This window comes from Schizophyllum commune (assembly GCF_000143185.2).
Source record: "Schizophyllum commune H4-8 unplaced genomic scaffold SCHCOscaffold_4, whole genome shotgun sequence".
Classification (NCBI taxonomy): domain Eukaryota; kingdom Fungi; phylum Basidiomycota; class Agaricomycetes; order Agaricales; family Schizophyllaceae; genus Schizophyllum; species Schizophyllum commune.
The window spans coordinates 2,723,293-2,742,153 of record NW_026089541.1 but is presented as its reverse complement, the minus strand read 5'-3'; the positions used below and the strand labels follow the sequence as shown (position 1 = coordinate 2,742,153).

Here is an 18,861-nt window from a genome sequence, read left to right as displayed (position 1 = left end):
GGGGAGTAACGCGAAGATACGGCTTGACAAGAACGGATGTGGAAGTTGTTGACAGGGAACAAAAAGCTGCCAGCCTGCCGCGCTGTAATGATAACCGGCAATCATACTCTAATTCCCCGGCTATCAAACACATCTCGCCGGTGCCTCTCACGATGTCCTCTCACAACTTCCTGAATTTCCCCTGCATCCACACCCTATACATCTTCAGCTTCCGTTTCCTGTTCACGATAAGCCGCCGATCCACGCCGAGCTGCTCGACGTTGAACATGGGCTGCGGCGGGCAACCCGGGAGCGGCGAGAGGAGGTTGGGATGGACTTGACTGGGTAAGGCGGGCTGCTCCTGAGTGAGGAAATTGGGTTGGGCGGAGGTAGCGGGGATAGGGTAAGGAGGTGAGGAAGGAGAGTCGGTAGAGCTATCCGGCGCCGTTGCGTCGTTTGTTAATTGAGGCGATATCATGTCGGGCATCGCCGCCTCTGTGCTGGGCGTCCCTCGCGCAGGGGAGTGTACGCCTGGCGAATCTACGCCGTCGTCGTCCCCGGTTTCATCCACTATCTGAAGCTTCGACGTCGTCTTCTTCGACTCCTCGAGACGAGCGCCAGTGAACATAAGAGCAAGTTCATCTGTAGAATAAACTTAGCTTCGTTATACAACGGCGAAGTTTCGTCTACGCTCACCAAGCTCGAAGAAGTACACCCGCGTCTTGTCGCCACGTATGTAGAAATTCTCGTCGAGCATCCTGCCGCTCTTGAAGCGTAGCTGCGCAAGGTCGTACCGACCATAGTCACGGAAGAGTGCGAGGCCACCCGGTTTGAGCATCTGCGGGCAGCAGTTGAGCGCCAGACATGATAAAAACAAGATCAAGGCCCGTGTCGCTCACCCTCTGTATATTCCGCATTGCCTTACACCATTCATCGGGATGCAACGCACTCAAGACGAAGATCAATGTGACGAGATCGACGCTGCCTTCCTCGATGTCGTCAGGCAGGTCATCGGACGTTAGGTCCCAAGGTTGGGCATGTATCGACCCCAGCGGCGGGTCGAGGTAGAGCTCGCTATGCTGAAGAGAAGGCAAGTCAGCTTACGATTACGAGAAAAGCGGATCATAGTCAGGGATTTCATTTTGACGATGCACATACCTGGACGACTTTGACCGCATGATGCGAGTAATCGTATGCTCGAAGGTCCAGGTCCGGATTTTGGTTCGCGGATAAAAGGGGGAAGATGGCGTTTCCGGCGCCTACACAGTAATGCGTCAGGTTGACGCCGGGGCCGCGTGCAGTAGTGGTCCTTACCGCAGCCGACCTCGACTATGCGTTTTGGCCCCGCCTAAAGGCGCGTAAGATAGGCAGAGAAGGCTATAAACATTCATCACGAACCTCAGGCTTGGTGGCCTCCAGCAATTCTGAAGCAATGATCCGTCAGGTCCAGATGGATGCGCTGACACTGCCGATACGGTAAGGGCTTGCATAAATTGGTAGGGATAGACTACACACATATTTATACCTGGGAATTCGTTCTGCATCCTATCAGATGAGTTAGCGCACCCTCATTCATTTGAGGCGCAGATATTCCCTGCCACACCATTTTCTGTCCTTGAAGAAGTTGTCGGCGTTGTTCTTATAAAAGTTATCCCTGAAGAAGGTCAGAAAATTGGTGTTGCTGAAGCTGTGATGAGCGCACCAATGCTTTGAAGGCCTGCCGTTATATTTTTCCTTTTCTTCCTCGGGGACGGGTGCAGATCGCTGTTTGGCTAGGGAGGCGGCGACTCGTTCCGCTTGATCATCAGGCGGAGGTACCTTGGCTCGTCAGTTTCGAATAGCATCATCTTACCTGGACACTTACATGGTCCCAAGCATTATGCTCCCATACTTGACCCTCGTCGGTAAGGAACCTGAGCGATAGATTCTTAGATTCCACTGAATTCTCGCCGTGAAAAGAAAATACCTAGATCCAAAGGGAGGCAGAGGTTTCCCTGCATCGTGCACCGATGAGGTCGTTTTGGGTTTCTGCGCTGGCTCTGGGGCGGCCATGTCGGTGGCGAGTGACAAGTTGAACTTCAGTCTCCGGTGATGGATCAGACCGATCGCCCATCGGCCGGACCAACCGGCGCGCTGCGCCGCGAGCGCTCCTGCGCATGCGTCGGACGCAACGTTCCTTGTCTTCGCCGTCCATGGGTATCTACTAAAGCTGTCTGCTACTCTCCTTGCGCCTCAAGTCGAGATATCACTGGATTCTTTGGATCAGCAATGGCCGGCTCGCCAAACGCGCCTGGCGACGCGGATCTCCAGGTTCTGTACGACGCGGTATGGAAGGCGTATGTCGAAGACCCGCAGGAGAGCTCGTCCGCGAGCATCAATGGGGAAGTAAGGGCTGCCTCGGTCTCCAGCAGTGAGTAGTACCTCTTCTGCGTATGGTCATACTCATCCTGAACATGGGATCGCGGCATTCAGTCAACCACTCCATCAACGGTGAACAGCGGGAACCTACCGCATCGCCCTCACAGTCGCACGCAAGTGGCGGACGCAGTCGGAGACCTCTCCCTCCAACGCCTGGCTCTTCCTCAAGCGGTCCGCCTCCGAAGCCGCCTATCATGAATTTCGATAACGGGTCCAAAGCAAGCCACGAATCGTACGTGTCGTTTCAGTCTGGTGTGCGCCCTTCTCATACATCTCAGGGCACCTCTACCCTACATGAACGGGCGCGCATCCCCCCGCTCAACGCTCACGCGCGGCCCCTCTGCTACTTCCAATCAGTCGATGCTGGCGAGCTCCCCTCTGGCCAATACTCCATCACCCTCGACGCTATACGATGTACCGGACGAACCTTCACCATCGTACATTGATTCTATAAGCGCTCCCCCTCCTCCCCCTGCTGTTGTTGCAGCATACAATCCCATGCTAGATTTGGCTCCGGGCGTATCGGCGGAGACAAATGATGCATACGCCCAGCTGGTCGCCACACCTGACAGTGTGCCTGCGAGTGCGTATTCATCTTGTACTTGCGCTTACGCATAAGGAGCTTACCCTCACTTTCTAGATCTGCACACCCCTACTGCTGCCTACACGGGCGCTCCCGATTATGCTCACGATAGTCAGCCAATCGCAGGACCCAGTAACATTCAGCGCGGGAACTCAACAACTTCCTACGGCACTCAGTCTCAATACCAATCTGACTACGCCGGTCCATCCTCTGTCCCTGCTCCGTATAGGCACGCAACCGTCGACCTCAACGATATCGCACAGTTTGACGGTGGCGTCAACGAGGAAGAGCTATTCGAAGAAGACCTTGAGGACGAAGACGACATCAGCTTGTTCGTCAACTTGTCTCTGCTTTCTCACTTGGCTATGCGCCTGCGCGACAAGGTGCCGCGAGGCACGCACGTCAAGGGCAGCATACCATACCCGCGAGCATTCACGGGCAAAGACATTGTGGTAAGTCAACGCTGCCGCTCAGGTCGGGGTTGCGGCTCACGTGCATCTGCAGTCAGCGATTCAGTCGTCCATTCAGCGGGAATTGGCGATTAACCATGGCGTATCGACAAGCGATAGACGAATAGCCTTGCAGGTCGCGCGCAGCCTCCAGAACCAGCTCTTCTTTTACGAGGTCGAGTGGGGAGGGCGCGAGTTGCAGGATGGAGTGGAGGATGTGTACATGTTTCTCGACGATGCCGAAGGTCCTTCGAGTGGTGGCCTTGAGCGCGCAGAGCTCCCGACAGGCGTCGTCACGATGCTCACAAAGTGCTACTCACCGAGTTGCGGGGAAGATACCCCTTGCTATTGCTATTCCTGTCCTCGGAAAGGGGCAGCCTTCACTGGTATCGTGCCAGAGTCGACTACAATGAGCACTGCATCATCAGAATGGCCCAATACGGTCGCGCCGGAGGTCCTTGCATCATTACCCGACAGCGAGATCAACAGGCAGACGTGAGTACTCAATACGATACACTTCACTGTCGCTGACGAGGCCCTCAGCATCATCCACAAGCTGATCAGCAAAGAAGAGCAATATGTTCACGACCTCGACACCGTCGACCGCGTCTTCATCCGCCCTCTTCGCAATGCCAACCCACCCGTTATCCCCAAGCACGAAGTCGACGACTTCATTGACGATGTCTTCGGCAATATTCTCGACCTTCGAGAATGCAACAGGCGCCTGCTCGAAGTCATGTACGTCCGACAACGCGAGCAGGCCCCAGTGGTGCAGCGTATAGGAGACATCTTCCTTGATGCAGCAACGGAGTTTCGACTGGCGTATCCTATATATGCCGGTCATCATCCGATGGCAGAGAAGCGACTGAAGGAGGAGCTTGAGCAGAACGGCGCCTTCCGTCTGTGGATAGAGGTAAGCGCCACACAGAAGCAGTCGTGTGTAAAGCTCACATTCGAGCAGGACCGTGAGCGACAAATAGGGCGGGACATCGATGGTCCCAGGCTTGACCTCAAGCATCTCCTCAACCGACCTGTCGAGCACTTGCAGAAGTATCCTGTCCTCCTCGAGGCTATCTGTCGGGAAACCGCGGATGGGAACCCTGACGGCGAGTTCCTGATGGAATCCGTCAAGGCAATTCGAAAACTGCAAGCCGTGGCGCAATTGCGGTCCTTCCAGCTTGCCATGGGCCGCGGCGTGACGGGCAAGTGGGAGTGGCATGATCTGGTGACGACCGAGTATCGGAAGTCATTGACGAAGGACGAAGCCAAGCGACAAGCGTAGGTTGCTAACCGCAAGTGCACTTCGAAGTACTGACGTAGACCTCTAGCATTATCTTTGAGCTCATAAAGGGCGAGATGGCATATGTGCGCGACCTGGAGAACATCGAGCACGTGCGCAGCGCTGTCGCAACTACTACTAAATTATGCTGACTTGCGCCGCAGATGTACATCCGCCCCCTTCGCGAGGCCGACCCACCAATCATCCCCCCAGAGCGTCTGAACCAGTTCATCCAGGATGTCTTTCACAACTACTCGGAGCTCCTGTACCACCATCGTCGACTCATGGAGCATATGCACGAGGTGCAGCGCGACGAGCATCCTCGCATTCGCAGCATCACTGCATGCGTCTTCGACGCGGTGCTCAACTTCCGGGAAGCGTACATTGAGTATATTCCCAACTATCCCATTGCGGCGTACCGCATCGACGACGAGATGGCAAACAACCACAACTTCAAGGCTTTCGTGGAGGTATGCACCTATCTGTTGGCTTCTCGTTCAAGGCGTGCTCACGGAGGGTATCACAGGCAAGCATACGGCACCCTGAGTCGCACAGGTTGGACATGAAGAACTTCATCAACCGGCCGATTCCTCGTTTGCTCCGCTACGAGCTTCTGCTGAAGAACATCCTGGACGAGACTCCGCCCGGGCATCCCGACAGAAACGACATTCCTCAGGTCCTCGAACTCATAAAGGCTTTGGGGAAGGAGACCGAGCCGGGTGTTATGTCGGCAAAGCAGAAGGTCGAGCTCTGGCGGTATGCAAACAACCTGGTATTCAAGCCCGGTGAAGCAGTGGTATGTCTACAAGTCGTCGTGATAGCGAGTGAGCGTTGACCAATGTCTTTATAGGATATGGATCTAAAGGATGATAACCGGTCGCTCATCCATTGCGGCAAACTTCTTCGCCAGCCAGATAGTAGTATACCGGGAAACAACTGGACAGAGTTGTTTGTCCTCGTCTTCGACAACTACATGGTCATGACCAGGCCGAAGGAGTCTAAGGAGAAAGAGGGAATGACAAAGTATCACGTCAACCGCAGGGTGCGCCGTTGTTCTCTCGCGCTCTGTAGCCCGCGCTCATCCTCACCAGCCCATCCCCCTCGACCTAATGACCCTCGTCAACTTCACCGATCCCCCCACTCAACGCAGCACCGGCCTCCTCCGCAACCTCCGCGGCGGCGGTGGCACCCACGCCACCGACCCCGCCGTCGTCCCAAGCGCGCACCGCGGCTCCGACGCCACCGACTCCCGCTCCGTCTTCCCCTTCACCATCCACTACAATGGTCGCCTCGGCGGTACGCTCATCCTTTACGCCGAGTCGCAGCAGGCGCGCCAGGAGTGGAGGCAGGTGCTGGAGGAGGCGCTCGGCTTGAGGGCGGTGGTGCAGGAGTCGAACAAGGTGTTCGAGATTGAGACGTTGAGCACGGATACGTTTTTGGTCCCCTCGTTGATCTCGTCGGCATCACCGGCGTGGAATCATGAGGCGTCATTGACGGGGAAGGTGACCTGTTCGGTGCCGTTCAGTGCGTGCAAGGCTCTTTGGACGCTGAAGGCATTCTGACCCAAACCTCAGACACCCTTGATAATCGCGCGCTAGTCGCAATCGGCTGTGAGGAGGGCGTGTGGATCGGTTATCGGCATGATTCCAAGTGTATGTTTTTTTACCTGCTGGGCGCCTTCCGCCGACTGAACTCCTCTCCAGCCATGCGACGTGTACTTCACTTAAAGATGGTCTCGCAGATGGCGATGCTGGAAGACTTCGGACTGTTCCTGGTTTGCGCTGATAGGGTAAGCCGCATGAGACCTCTCGTCTGACTTCTTGCTGATGAGGTTGTATGGTAGTCGCTATTCGCATACCACATCGAGGCATTGGTGCCCTCCTCTCCCCACAGCTCCAACGCCTCGCAAACACCCCAGAAGCTCAACGGCAGCCGCGAAGTCTCCTTCTTCAGCGTCGGCATGCTCCACAACCGCACTCTCGTCGTCTACGTCAAGCGCAAAGGCGTGAACAGCAGCAACTTCTACATCCTCGAGCCCGTCATCGAGCGCATCAACGAGAAGGCGAAGACCGCGGCGCCGACGAACTTTGGCAACCTCCTGGGTCGCAAGACGCAGAAGATGGACTGGTTCCGGTCCTATCGCGACTTCTCGATCCCCGCGGAGGCGTACGATCTTATATTCCTGAAAGCGAGGATTGCGATCTTGTGCTCGAAGGGCTTTGAGATTATGGATATCATCAATGAGTGAGTACCAAGGCTGGTGTGCGATTGGGCGTGGCTGATAGTCTGGTGTGCAGCTTGAGCAGCGTGTCTATCCCTGCTCGTGATGACATGCGGTTGGCGAACCTGACCAGGCGACTCGACTCGTGCAAACCGATGGGCATGTTCCGCTGCACGGACGACGAGTTCTTGCTTTGCTATGACGGTACGAAGGGCTGATCCCTGTGTGGCGTCCGCTAATTCTCCTCTCCAGAGTTCGGCATCCACGTCAACAAGCACGGCCAACCAAGCCGCACAAGCAATTCCATCGAGTGGGAGGGAACCGCCGAGCGCGTGGCCTTCCATCCACCGTACATCCTGCTCTTCGACACGCGCTTCATCGAGATACGCCACGTTCAGACCGGCCTTCTCGCGCAGGTCATCCCAGGGAACGACATGCACTGTATCTGGGACGGGCGAGGGCTCAACGCGAGCCACTACCCCATGCCCGTCGACGGGACCGACAACATGGTGCAGGAGGCGCGCGTCCACGGTGTCATGAAAGCGCCGGAACCTCCCTCCTCCCAAGGCGGTTTCCGATCAAGCAGGCCTGTCGCCCAGCATGTGTTCGAGCTGATACCTACCATCCCACTATACCTACCCGGCTCGCTGGCGTCGCCGAGCACACCCGTTTACTATCCACAGTCCTTCTCTCCACCTCGTTCGCCTCCACTCCAACCATACAGGGGGTGATTGGGGTGCACTACATATTGGCTTTGCTCTGCTGGTTCGAGGGGTATTTACCTATTATTATTACTTGCATTCTGTACGCACTCTTCTCTGTAGCAACATTGCTTTGCATTGCTTTCCTATTGACAGTCACCTCGGTGCGAGCTGGCGGACGACAAGAGCAAGGAGGTAGGACGCCAAGTGGCGGCGTCGAGAATGCCACGGAAAGTTCAACTTGGGTTCCGGAGGTTTCCGACTCCAGGCCCGGATTTAGAGTGGGCTTTCCTAATTTGGACAATAGCAGTCACGCCGATTTCATCATCCTTGATCCAAAGTTGAACTTGAGATCGGAATCTGCTTCCGGCGCGTAAGGACTCCAGCGTCAACACAGGAGGAACGCCCACGCCCATTTGCGCAGGACCCACCAGAATTACTTCTATCCAGCTTCCATCGTCGTTCTCAACTGCAGATTGCATTCCGAAGCTCGGAATGCCAGCATCATCGTGTGTGGAACGCTGCCTGCCCGACGTTGGACGCACCATCGGCATGGAGGTCTTGTCTCAAGCACGGCTTGACTTGTGTCCCTCTCGGCAGCAGAATTTCAACTGCAAACAGCCGTTCGGAACAGTGCCGCTCGTCATAAAGGTGGCGGGCGCTAGCTGAGCAATTCTGGTCGTTCCTCGCGCTCATCTTCCGCTGTGCTTCTAATCTTCGTGACATACACGCTGTTTCTCCTCAACTTGGCGGTGAGGTAGCGGGTCTCAGCTATTCTCTTGAAGCTATAAATCAGCTGGCATCGCGTCTTTCATTCCCCCCTCGTTCCCCTTTACGCGTCCCCTACGATGGTGCTCGATCAGAGAATATATCCCTACGGCTACATACCCACGGAATATGCCTGCATCATTTTCCTTGTGCTTTTCTCCATCTCCACTGGTGCGCGCCTTCCCTCCTTCAGCCTGTATCGATTTCACCGAAAGTCCTGTAGCCGCGCACTTGGGCCAGGCGATCTGGTACCGCATGTGGTGGCTCATAGCCACCACCGTGTTCTGTGGTATACTGGAGATCATGGGATGGGCCGCTCGATTGTGGAGTAGTAGAAATCCATCAAACCCCGATCCTTTCGAGATGCAGTGAGTAACAATTCGCTCAGCTAAGAAGTCATCGTCTAATTTCTGCTACCCAGAATTGTTTGTACCATCCTAGGTACGCTGAACGAGAACACTCCCTAGAGGCTTACTTGCTGACTGATCTCCAGGCCCAACACCCCTCCTTGCCGCCCAATTCATTATATCGGCCCTCATGATCAGCCGTCTTGGCCACAAATATAGTCGCTTCGTGCCCAAGATGTGTACGTGCACTTTCTTCCTCAATATCCTCGCACACGGCTAACATCATGCACAGACACCTCCGTCTTCTTCTGCTGTGTTCGCCTTTTCCCTCACGGATAACGATCTGTCCCTCACAAAACTCCCAGGACATCATCGCCCTCGTCATCCAAGCCGTCGGCGGTGGGATGGCTGCAACAGCGCTAGACCAGAACAAGGACGCTGACAAGGGCGGCAACATCATGCTCGGGGGTATCTGCTTCCAGCTCGGTGCGCACTTGCTATATAATTCCACACCGTTCCGACACTAACATCCTTCCTAGCCGTCATCGTCTTCTTCATTATCGTCAGCGCCGAGTATGTGTACCGCTACGCAAACGACTCTCCCGCGAAGCGCACGGGGGAGGCGGACACGCACCGCGGGCCGCTCACAATGAAGATGCTCTTGCTCTTCTCGAGCGTGAGCTTCGTGCTAGTGTGCTTGTTTATCCGGTGAGTCGCTGCGTCGCTCAAGTGTCCTGGTTTCTTTACTAACGACGGGCCCTCTACCAGATCCATCTACCGTACCATCGAGCTTTCCGACGGCTGGACGGGGCGCATCATCACGACGGAGGTGTACTTCAGTGAGTGCTCGTGCATCGGCCATTCATCCGCTTGACTAACCATCTCGCTCCAGACGTCCTCGACGGCACCATGATCGTCCTCGCCATGTTTGCGCTCAACTTCTTCCACCCGGGCATGCTGCTCCTCAGCGAAGCCGAGGCACAGGCAGACAGCCGCTCCTTCAAGGAGTACGCCTAGGCTTCACTACTCGGACGCGAAGATTCCCAGAGCTGGCACGCGTTAATTCCCAGAGCCAGCTCGCGTCGATCCTCGAAGTCAGGACACGTAGATATCGGCGGTCCTTTCCCCGTACACCCAGAACATTGCGCTGACCCCTATCGACTTGCATACTTACCAGTTTCGCCTCGCTGTTGTTGTCGTATCATCACTGTAGATATTGTATACCGGCCCCGCCAGAACAACTAATATGTTTGGATTACCATTTGCCGCATTGACGCCACGACTGGCAGGGCAAAGACAGCATAGCAGATTAGCGGACGAGTGAGTCTGAGCGCATAAGAGCAAGGTTACGAGCAACAGTAACATTCCCTACATAAGATCAAGGAGCAGACAGATTCACCAAGCTGGGAGCACTCATCGCGGTACACCACAACCAACAACGGCATGAGGTTATGCGGGAGGTGGTGGCGGAGGTGGCGCCTCGGAAGGAGGAGCAGGAGGTGGTGCGCTAGAGGGAGGTGCCGGAGCCGGAGCGGAAGGCTGCTGGTAGTACTGGCTAGCCTGCTGCGCCTGCTGCTGCTGCAATGACGCCGCCCAGTCCTTGAACTGTTGCGAGTTGACGTCGTAGCCATAGGCAGCCCTGCGAACGGGTCAGCGGCATGTATTGGGAGATACGAAACGGACTAACCAGTAAGCCGTGAACGCGTCGTGCCCGTTCGCGTCCAACGCACCACCAGGAGCTGGTGGGGGCTGCTCGCTGGGCTGAGGTGGTACTGCGCCAGCTGTCTGTTGCGGCATGTAACCCTGGAGCTTGTCGTTAGCACGGTTGTCCGACCGAAAATTGACATGCTTACACCCATGGCCATCGCGTTCGGGTCATAGCCTCCGTAGTGCATACCCATCGACTGCTGCTGCAGGATGGCTTGCGCTTTAGCATATTCTTGACGTACGACAAGAAGGAGGTCCTCTGCGAGTGTTTGAGCTCGTTCAATCTGACCTTGCTCGGGGCCGCTATATTGGCTAAGTCAGAGCACCTCCGAGCCAGACGCGGGGGACGTACGTGATGTGGATGTGAAGGGGCTCGTCGCTTTCGCGCCCGGTCTCCTGCTCTACGAAGCCGGAGCCAAGACCCTTGATCTGCACCCTGGTGCCAGTCTCCTGTTGAATATACTTGACGAATACACCCTGCGGCATGTTAGCAGGTGACATGCAAGAGGATGGAATCACGCACCTGAGGACCGACGACCTTTGCACGAACATTGAAGTTGCGCAGCGGTTCGAGGTTGACGGGCAGCTTGACTTCCGGCCATTTGCGCTACGTCGCGTCAGTATATTCGGGCAATATGGAAGGGATGGCACACACCCGTTCGCGCACGCGATCCTTCTTGTCCTCCACGAGGGGACCAAGGTCTGTGTTGATCAGGTCATTGATCTTGTCGACTGCCTTCTTGAGCGTCTCCTCTGTGTTCGCAGTGACGTGGAGGTACAGAGGCGGGTCCCTGTCCGTAGCCTTGCTCCTGTCGGGGTACCACACACCCTTCGTGGTGATGGAGGCGCCTGTTTCTTCGTGAATCTAACGGGGGAAGTCAGCGCGGCTCGGAAGTAAGGCGTTCGACTACGCACCTGCTGCTGCGTGGTGCCCTTCGTCAGCACGTATCTGTTCCTAACGTCGTTAATGTCGATGTCCTTCGCGAATTCGCCATCATGGGGGTCCTTGGGACCCAATAGACCGCTGGCGCCTCCTCCGGCGAACTGTGCCGCGATTTTCGCGGCGATGGCTGCTGCCGCGGCCGCAGCTTCTGACGCGGTCTTGTTGTCGTCGGTCTTCGCGACCTTAGACGCGGTTTCCTCCTCTGCTGGCTGGTCCCACTTGCGTTTGGACGACATGTCGATGGCGGGGGAAAACAGGGATGGGAAGGGGGGCCGAGGCCCCTGGCTCAACTGCCCGTGGAAGTAACGTGGCTGTGTTCCCACGCCACATCCTTCTTAGTCCCCGCCGACGACCTATTACTTCCACTGTCTCTTGTGCTTCCAGGAAAATATCGCGACTAAGCGTGTATATGTAGCCGTGCTTGGAGCTCTGGCTTAGAGTATGCAAATCGGATCGCGGACTGCGACCTGTCTCTCCTGGCGCTGCTGTAATGATGGCCGGGAATCCGGGGCGTCGCGCCAATGCAGACTTCTGCAACCTTGACAACTTGTCCCCAACCTTGCGCCTTGACTTCGCTCTCCAATTTGTGCAACGCCGACTCGGTCGACTTGACCTCTTTCTGGCGGTGATATGGCGACAAGGACGTCCCCTCGACTGCAGAGTCGTTCGGCCAAACCAAACCTCCCTGTAGCCAAAGTGGTGAACCATGCGGACCATGTGAAGGCTCTCAAGGCCCAGCTATCTCATGTCAAGGCCCTAGTCAAGAAAGAGGCCGAGCACTGGGAGGTCGAGCAAGCCCGCCTACTGCAAGAGCACGAGGAGTGGGTTCGGAAGGAGGACCAAGCTATTGCGAAGCTTCGTGCGGAAAACGAGGGCCTCGCGGCGCAGTTGGTATGTGAGGTCTCCGCCATGATCTATTGTAAACTCAGCTCTCATGCAGATGCATACGCGAGGGCCAGCAGAGCCCAGTGTTCATGACGAGCCGGGAGGTGGGTCGCAGCCTCCCGCCGCGGCAGAGCGTGAACGCAGTCGCTCTACAACACCGTCAACGGACACCGATATACCGGAAACCCCTCCGAAGCGCCAGAGACGTTCACGCAAGCGGAAGTCTCAGTTCGCAGGGCGGCCTGACGACGAGGTGGAGGAGAAGTATGAAGTGGAGATCCGAACCGTCAAGCAAGAGGAGAAGGATGGTCCTCTCATCGAGGAATTCCACAAGGTGACGCTCTCGAAGTCGGAGGACGGCAGTATGCTCTGGGATCTGAACGCGCTGGGGCTCGGCCCCGTCGGCGATGTAGGCGGCGTCTATCAGAGATCCTTCGAACGCAAGGTCGTCAGTTGGGTGAGTCGCCACGACTCTGATTACTTCTTATGCATTACCTCCTAATAGGCATTCGGAGGCGGTCATATCAGGACGCATCACAACCATAGCACCACGAACTTGGACCCATAGTGCGTAGTCTCACAGGCTATGATACCACTTATGATACTGATGTCCGTCAGTGCGACATACCACCCCAAATGGAATCCTCAGCTCCCTGGCCGCGCTGGTGCCCACGGCATTGCTTTCAGTCATGCCGTCGACGACGAGCTCCTGCCCGTCTTCGTTCGCGTCAAGTCCAATCAATGGCGCTACTGCGGCCATTACGCGACGAACATGTATGGCGATTTGGACTCGACCCAATTAGCCCGTGTGCCCCGCTCCTGCCTCGTTGCCATCGCTCGCGACTACATCGAGAAGAAATGGGGCCAGGAGTACCTCTCCGAGGTTAACGACGACTTGAAGGAGGAGGCGTTGGCGCAGGGCAAGCCGTACCGACCCGTCCAGTCGACCGAGCAAAGCATATGCGCCGCCTTTCTCGATGGACGCCTGACGATGAACTTCACCGTGCTGGAGTTCTCGCGCTACGAGCATTCGTGGTTCCAGAGGTTGCTCGACGCGGAGGCAGCCGGGCATCGCATAGCCCCCAAGCCCAAATACTTGCCGAAGCCCAAGGAACCAAAGACGAAAGCTGACCCCGACGCCAAGCCTAAGGCCAAAAAGCGTTCGAAGAAGGGCTCGACGGCAGACGCGCAGCCCGCCGCGAAGAAGCGGAAGGCGGCGTCCGGCAAGGCGGTCAGAGCGCAGGAGCAGCAAGCAAAGGGCCAGAACGATGCAGATTCGGACATTGAGATAGTTGGGGTCAAGGAGGCGCCAAAGAGGCAGTTGAGGTCGAGCAGGCGCGCTGTGAACCTTGCCTGGCTGGAATCGGATGGTAAGGAATCAGACGATGGTGGGGATGGAGGAGATTATGACGACTTTGACGAGGAGAACGATGAGGCGTAGAAAATGTCAGTATATAACAATGCCTTTGTGCCAGAAGCGCGCCAGCGACATTGATGATGCCTGCCATGATCGCCGGCCTATCAATTAGAGTGAATGATGGCCGGAAAGCTCCCGATCCCCTCTTGAACCTCGTCTATCATCAGAGGAGAGCATCGCGGATTTGGGACGACAAATTCGCCGTTCGCCGGATCGGCGAATGATGGCGAATGATGGCGAATGATGGCGATCGGTGCCTGGCGTCATTATTCTTCAGAGACTCTGTGATCTTCGCGCAGCCCGCTCACTCTTCCCAAAGAGTCCCAGCAAGAGCCCTGCCGAGCCGGCGAGCCTCTATGTTACTTTATAAAGAGTTCATTGCTTCTCAAAGACAGGGTGTCTGCCTGGAAGACGTGACTGCAGACGCGCAATACTTGCGCTCTGCGGTGCGCCCAGGGTTACTTTTGGCTAGGTGACCTCCACACAGTCCTAAACCTCTGCTCTTCCGAGAGCGCGATGCTTTCCATAGAGACGATGGGCCGGCTCATGTGCTTAAGTGAGACCTAGGCTTCAACACTGCGAAGGCCACTGACTCTTTGCAAAGACTCCTACCATGCGTCTGGCAGCTTCGGCGAGTGTCTTGACCGTCTTCCCCAAGCCCTCTGATTTTGACAGAAGTCTGCATGCGCGTGAACGAGACTAGACTTTGACTTTGCGTAGGCCACTGCCTCTTTGCAAAGATTTTTGGCGGGCGTTCGGCTGCGTCGGCAAGCCCTATGAGCCTTGCTCAAGACTGAACGTAGGGACATGCCCTCAGATCGTGCAGCGTACACGTCATGTAAGCACACAGTATTTTGTTGCTACTATGGCAGGTGGTGGGACACATATAGATGAAGTATATATCTTTTACAAGGTCTATGGGTCAGGAAGCAGTGACGGGAGTACTATGGATCACAGTAAACGATGCGCTTTGACGTGATCAGCACTCGGGAGTGACCGCGGATCACGTGAATTCGCCATCATTCGCCGTTCGGGCGAACGGCGAATTTGTCGTCCCAAATCTGCGAAGTTCTGCATCAGAGCCCTCGTCGCCTTCGCCGACATCTCAGAATAACGCTGGCAACCTGGCCTTTGACTCTACTTTCTCGCGCGAGCAACGATGGTCAAACTTCCAAAAGACGGAGGTCATGCTCAATTCGCTGTGGCGCGAATGAACGCTCTGAAGGCGGAGCTTCTGCGAATTGGAGAGCAACTTGACACAGTGATACGCACTTGGGAGGAAGAGAAAGAACTTCTGCAGACGTGGAACGAGGCCAGCGCTGCAGAAGCTCGTGCAATGGAGGAGCAGCTGTTGCAACTCATCGTGCGTATCACCACTGCCCCTCGACGTTCTGTCCCTGAAAGTTCACTGTAGGAGATGCGGGAGGAGGATGAGGCCGCGAGTCATTCTCCGGACGAAACCATCGAGGTATGTCCAGACAGCGCTGCAGCAGCTTGTTGCGTACCAATTCAGGCTCAAGCTGAACGACTCTGTTCGCAATGACAAGGCTGGTGCACCCGTCAAGGGCGAAGGCGGCAACACTAGCCTCTCCACCTCCGCCCCTCTCAGCCCCTCCCATACCCCTCCGCGTGTCACTCCGGCCCCCTCGGATGCACCCGGCCAGCAGCTATCGAACGGTCGCAACAGCGAACGCGCCGACTCGCCGCCCACCCAGTTCGACGGCAGACCCGATGATGAGGTCGAGCAGAAGTATCGAGAGGAGATTGCGGGCAACACGACGAAGCCGAAAGTGAAGCGCAATAAGCAAGTGTCACAAGAGACTGCCACGGTCTCGGTCACTATCAAGCAGGAGGACGACGACGGGATCGAGCACGAGGAGTTTATCGAAGTCACTCTCACCAAGCCGGAGAATGGTGACACGCTTTGGGACCTCGATGCATTGAAACTGGGCCCTGTCGGCGATATACCCAATCCTTTACACCATAGGTTTTTCAAGCGCGAGGTCGTGAGCTGGGTAAGGTCACGACCTCGTCTATTGGGTATATACCGCTCACGTACTGCAGGCATTCGGAGGGAGCCACCAAAGTACATTCCCTAATGCCGGGAAAGAGAATGATTAGTGGGTACTTGACATGTGTATTGTATGCAGAGCGACTGACGAGCTCATCAGTGCTGCATATGTTCCGGATTGGAATCCCCAACTCCCAGAGGGCCCCGGGCAACATGGTATAGCGTTTGGAAATGGCAGCGTTGGCTCAGAGAAACTGCCCGTGTTTGTTCGAGATAAGCAGCCCAATGCGTGGCGCTATTGTGGACACTACTCGTGCAGGAGGCATGGAACACTGGATCCCTCTCAAATGGCGCGTATACCTCGGCGCTGCCTTGCAGCCATCGCTCGCGATTATGTTCGTAAAGAGTGGGGTCGCAGGAGGGTCGCACATTTGGACGCGCAAAATGCAGCGGATGCTCAGCGCGAGGGCAACCCTTACGAACACATCGTTCTGACGGAGCAGAGCATCACGGCGGCCTTCCTCGATGGCCGAATGATCATGTCCTTCACGATCCTCGAGTTCCACCACTTCGACGAAAGCTGGTTCCAACAGCTCCTCGACGCGGAGAAGGCCGGACATCGTATCGCTCCCGAACCTCCTTCAGCGAAACGCAAGAGCTCACAAGGACCCGCGCGACCCCGGAAGAAGCGTAAAGCACCGGCTAAGAAGGCTGCCCCGGCCGCGCAGGATAGCGATTCAGAGGTGGAATATCTGGGAATGAACGCGCCTTCCAGTTCGCAGCCATTCAGACGGTCACTGCGTTCGGGAAATGGGAGTACCACCGAGCCGATGGTGCTGGAGGTGTCGGATGAGGAGGACGAGGACGAAGAGGACGAAGAGGAAGAGGATGACCAGGGATTTTGACTGGTAGTACCTGACGAGATATGATCACTTGGTTGTGTCCCAGAACCGTACGCAAGTCTATGGACAAAGGCTAGGGTCGTTGGTCAGTCAGTACGGTAGCAGGAGACGGCCATAAAGCTATAGTCCCCTGACATCATCGGGATCAGTTCGCGAATCTTCACGATTCGCGTGACGTAGCGAAGTCTAGACGCGTCGTGCGCGGCGCGCCGCGGCGATGGACGTCTTCCGCGTTTACTCCCGACCACCATCTTCCCGTTTCTCCCCTTAGCTCGCGATCATGTTGGGTCGTCTCCCCCTCCGGAGAGCAGCATCTACGTTGATAGCGAACGCAACCTCACCCTCAAGACGAATCGCGGTCCCACCAGGACGGATCTGCTGCTGCTGTCGCACTTTCTACTCTTCGCCACGACGATGGAGCGAGCAGAAACCCCCTGTCGATGCAGACAAGAAGAACGACGGTGGGAAGGACGAGTCAAGCAGCGCGGAACAGACAAGTAGATCAGATGACAGCAGCCGATCTCAGGAGAACGCAGAGACGAAGGAGAATCCGGGGAAGTCTGAGAGTGGCGAAGCACCCCCGCCAGAACAAGGGCCTGATCCCAAGCAAGTGCCTACAGTGGTGATCATCAATGTGCGGAAGGCGGCGAGGTTCTGGCTGTTCTCTGCGCTGGGTGTCGGTGCCCTGGGCTTCGCATACTACTTCAATCAGTGCGTGATACCCTCTCCTATGCTACTTCACCGTTAACCTGTGTCCCAGCCTTGACAGGGTACCCGAGACCGGTCGCATACGATTCATAAACGTCAAGCCCGAGACGGAAGAGAAGGTGCATATCCCCTACGCAGACGACCCTAAAGCCATGGTCATCGTCATATCCACTCCCTCACCATCCCAATCCATGACTTTTCACTCACACGACCCTCCCTGCATAGCTTGCGAAAGTCATGCGCGACACCGCCTACGCCCAGTTCAAGAATAAGATCCTCCCCGCCGACCACCCGCTCGCCTCACAAATCCGCGGCATCGTCTCCCGCATTCTCGACGCCAATCAGCTGGGCCGCCTGAGAGACCAGCCCTTGTCGGATGGCGTATCACTGGACGACTGGAGCGGAAGCACTGGTAACAGCACGGGTAATAAGGATGGGGAACTATGGAACCCCGACCTCGTCGAGGCGGATCCGTACGCAGCCACGTCGTCGACTCCAAGCTCGGATAAGGCCCCTGGCGAGTGGGATGTCATCGTGGTGAACGACAAGCGATTCGTCAACGCGTATGCGGACATTGGTGATTCGAGCTGCTATGTTCCTTAGGAACGTCTCATACTGATACCTCTATCGCGCAGGCCTAGTCGTCATTGGCACCGGCTTCCTTCCCATCTGCCAGAATGAGCAGGGTCTCGCCGCTGTTCTGTCTCATGGTACGATATCTGACCGTCTGTACGCCCCGTTCTATGAGCTCAACTGCGGTCTCCGTCATAGAAATCGCGCACGTAGTCGCCCGCCACCGCGCCGAGAACATGTCCACAAGCTCCCTGTACTGGGGCGTCGGTGCCTACACCATCGCGTTCTTCGGACTCATTGGCCTGCTCGCCTCGCTCGTGCCTTGGGGTCTTGGGGTCTTCTCTGAGATTCCGCATTCGATTGGGCAGGAATTCGAGGGTGCGCTATGCGTCGTCTTGGACGTCTCGTCCCATCACTCACCGTGTCCCAGCGGACATCATCGGTCTGAAGCTCATGGCGAAGGCGTGCTATGACCCTCGGGCGTCGCCTGAGTAAGAGTTTCTCTCGCTGGCGCGGTCATCCCCCTAATCGTCTCGCAGGATGCTCAAGCGCCTCGCGAAGATCGAGGAGGACGTGCAGAAGAAGCTGCATAGGCACGACCATGTGCAGACCCATCCGCTTGCGATGGAGCGCGCGAAGGTGCGTAGTTGTGTAGTCGACCTTGAACTCTGCTGACCGCTCGAACTTGCTCTTTTCTTTCTTGCGTCTCACCTGTACGGCGCGTCTATCACCTTGACCTTCATGCAGATGCTCGAACCGCTACTCGGTAAGGGCTACGAGACGATGGCGACGAACCCGGATTGCGCGGATGCGCTCTCCAAGTTCCAAGAGGCGGCGGCTACCCTTAAGAACGATTAGGTGGCTCTGTAGCTAGCTTGTGAACCTAAACTTCTGCAACATCATGTATTACTAGCACGAATGTCGCTCCCTGCAATGGACTTTGTATGCACATCTGTTTTTGGCGTCGCCG

At 56.3% G+C, this 18,861-nt stretch overlaps 8 protein-coding genes across 8 annotated transcripts; 5 read left to right on the top strand and 3 right to left on the bottom strand.

Moving 5' to 3' along the window:
- Positions 1–20: 20 nt before the first annotated feature.
- On the bottom strand, positions 21–2,062 carry SCHCODRAFT_02619901 (methyltransferase). Its single transcript, XM_050344957.1, has 11 exons — positions 1,946–2,062; positions 1,844–1,892; positions 1,682–1,797; positions 1,583–1,633; positions 1,505–1,524; positions 1,378–1,403; positions 1,294–1,327; positions 1,138–1,238; positions 879–1,058; positions 676–817; positions 21–621 (listed from the first exon to the last, which is right to left on the bottom strand). The coding sequence occupies exons 1-11, from the start codon at positions 2,029–2,031 to the stop codon at positions 161–163; spliced, it is 1,266 nt and encodes a 421-aa protein (XP_050201283.1). The 5' UTR covers positions 2,032–2,062; the 3' UTR covers positions 21–160.
- A 97-nt stretch (positions 2,063–2,159) lies between these two features.
- SCHCODRAFT_02619898 (uncharacterized protein) lies at positions 2,160–7,810 on the top strand. Its single transcript, XM_003033439.2, has 17 exons — positions 2,160–2,389; positions 2,452–2,629; positions 2,676–2,980; positions 3,038–3,432; positions 3,485–3,924; positions 3,973–4,342; positions 4,391–4,707; positions 4,758–4,821; positions 4,873–5,178; positions 5,235–5,504; positions 5,559–5,750; positions 5,800–6,232; positions 6,283–6,360; positions 6,412–6,497; positions 6,552–6,952; positions 7,006–7,133; positions 7,182–7,810. The coding sequence occupies exons 1-17, from the start codon at positions 2,248–2,250 to the stop codon at positions 7,658–7,660; spliced, it is 4,584 nt and encodes a 1,527-aa protein (XP_003033485.2). The 5' UTR covers positions 2,160–2,247; the 3' UTR covers positions 7,661–7,810.
- Positions 7,811–8,022: 212 nt separating this feature from the next.
- SCHCODRAFT_02573441 (RTA1 like protein) lies at positions 8,023–9,762 on the top strand (the record flags this gene model as incomplete). Its single annotated transcript, XM_003033438.2, has 9 exons — positions 8,023–8,569; positions 8,622–8,766; positions 8,820–8,839; positions 8,892–8,984; positions 9,038–9,060; positions 9,111–9,231; positions 9,285–9,453; positions 9,514–9,584; positions 9,638–9,762. Exons 1-9 carry the CDS (start codon positions 8,479–8,481, stop codon positions 9,760–9,762), a joined length of 858 nt encoding a protein of 285 aa, XP_003033484.1. The 5' UTR covers positions 8,023–8,478.
- Positions 9,763–9,839: 77 nt separating this feature from the next.
- On the bottom strand, positions 9,840–10,205 carry SCHCODRAFT_02235802 (uncharacterized protein). The gene has a single exon (XM_050342140.1). The coding sequence runs from the start codon at positions 10,108–10,110 to the stop codon at positions 9,916–9,918; it is 195 nt and encodes a 64-aa protein (XP_050201282.1). The 5' UTR covers positions 10,111–10,205; the 3' UTR covers positions 9,840–9,915.
- Positions 10,195–11,631, bottom strand: SCHCODRAFT_01088515 (uncharacterized protein; the record flags this gene model as incomplete). Its single annotated transcript, XM_003032871.2, has 7 exons — positions 10,195–10,384; positions 10,433–10,548; positions 10,599–10,755; positions 10,805–10,929; positions 10,976–11,059; positions 11,108–11,317; positions 11,368–11,631. 7 exons carry the CDS (start codon positions 11,629–11,631, stop codon positions 10,195–10,197), a joined length of 1,146 nt encoding a protein of 381 aa, XP_003032917.2.
- Positions 11,632–11,802: 171 nt separating this feature from the next.
- Positions 11,803–13,779, top strand: SCHCODRAFT_02619894 (uncharacterized protein). The gene is made up of 4 exons (XM_003033437.2): positions 11,803–12,286; positions 12,336–12,737; positions 12,786–12,847; positions 12,899–13,779. Exons 1-4 carry the CDS (start codon positions 12,026–12,028, stop codon positions 13,719–13,721), a joined length of 1,548 nt encoding a protein of 515 aa, XP_003033483.1. The 5' UTR covers positions 11,803–12,025; the 3' UTR covers positions 13,722–13,779.
- Positions 13,780–14,758: 979 nt separating this feature from the next.
- Positions 14,759–16,745, top strand: SCHCODRAFT_02619890 (uncharacterized protein). Its single transcript, XM_003033436.3, has 5 exons — positions 14,759–15,060; positions 15,112–15,165; positions 15,218–15,712; positions 15,762–15,817; positions 15,869–16,745. Exons 1-5 carry the CDS (start codon positions 15,034–15,036, stop codon positions 16,611–16,613), a joined length of 1,377 nt encoding a protein of 458 aa, XP_003033482.2. The 5' UTR covers positions 14,759–15,033; the 3' UTR covers positions 16,614–16,745.
- A 119-nt stretch (positions 16,746–16,864) lies between these two features.
- SCHCODRAFT_067604 (uncharacterized protein) lies at positions 16,865–18,843 on the top strand. Its single transcript, XM_003033435.1, has 8 exons — positions 16,865–17,321; positions 17,371–17,437; positions 17,544–17,895; positions 17,954–18,028; positions 18,090–18,269; positions 18,322–18,382; positions 18,431–18,530; positions 18,639–18,843. Exons 1-8 carry the CDS (start codon positions 16,891–16,893, stop codon positions 18,747–18,749), a joined length of 1,377 nt encoding a protein of 458 aa, XP_003033481.1. The 5' UTR covers positions 16,865–16,890; the 3' UTR covers positions 18,750–18,843.
- Positions 18,844–18,861: the final 18 nt, after the last annotated feature.

Bases quoted from the DNA above. Each gene is read 5' to 3' on its own strand.
- SCHCODRAFT_02619901 (XM_050344957.1), bottom strand. From the start codon at position 2,031: ATGGCCGCCCCAGAGCCAGCGCAGAAACCCAAAACGACCTCATCGGTG. The intron at 1,798-1,843 runs GTAAGTGTCCAG...TGACGAGCCAAG, and splicing joins AGCATAATGCTTGGGACCAT to GTACCTCCGCCTGATGATCA. The intron at 1,239-1,293 runs GTAAGGACCACT...ATTACTGTGTAG, and splicing joins CATAGTCGAGGTCGGCTGCG to GCGCCGGAAACGCCATCTTC.
- SCHCODRAFT_02619898 (XM_003033439.2), top strand. From the start codon at position 2,248: ATGGCCGGCTCGCCAAACGCGCCTGGCGACGCGGATCTCCAGGTTCTG. The intron at 2,390-2,451 runs GTGAGTAGTACC...CGCGGCATTCAG, and splicing joins GGCTGCCTCGGTCTCCAGCA to TCAACCACTCCATCAACGGT. The intron at 3,433-3,484 runs GTAAGTCAACGC...GTGCATCTGCAG, and splicing joins TCACGGGCAAAGACATTGTG to TCAGCGATTCAGTCGTCCAT.
- SCHCODRAFT_02235802 (XM_050342140.1), bottom strand. From the start codon at position 10,110: ATGTTACTGTTGCTCGTAACCTTGCTCTTATGCGCTCAGACTCACTCG.
- SCHCODRAFT_02619894 (XM_003033437.2), top strand. From the start codon at position 12,026: ATGGCGACAAGGACGTCCCCTCGACTGCAGAGTCGTTCGGCCAAACCA. The intron at 12,287-12,335 runs GTATGTGAGGTC...GCTCTCATGCAG, and splicing joins AGGGCCTCGCGGCGCAGTTG to ATGCATACGCGAGGGCCAGC. The intron at 12,738-12,785 runs GTGAGTCGCCAC...ACCTCCTAATAG, and splicing joins AACGCAAGGTCGTCAGTTGG to GCATTCGGAGGCGGTCATAT.
- SCHCODRAFT_02619890 (XM_003033436.3), top strand. From the start codon at position 15,034: ATGGAGGAGCAGCTGTTGCAACTCATC. The intron at 15,061-15,111 runs GTGCGTATCACC...AGTTCACTGTAG, and splicing joins AGCAGCTGTTGCAACTCATC to GAGATGCGGGAGGAGGATGA. The intron at 15,818-15,868 runs GTGGGTACTTGA...CGAGCTCATCAG, and splicing joins GCCGGGAAAGAGAATGATTA to TGCTGCATATGTTCCGGATT.
- SCHCODRAFT_067604 (XM_003033435.1), top strand. From the start codon at position 16,891: ATGTTGGGTCGTCTCCCCCTCCGGAGAGCAGCATCTACGTTGATAGCG. The intron at 17,322-17,370 runs GTGCGTGATACC...CCTGTGTCCCAG, and splicing joins TTCGCATACTACTTCAATCA to CCTTGACAGGGTACCCGAGA. The intron at 18,029-18,089 runs GTACGATATCTG...TCTCCGTCATAG, and splicing joins CGCCGCTGTTCTGTCTCATG to AAATCGCGCACGTAGTCGCC.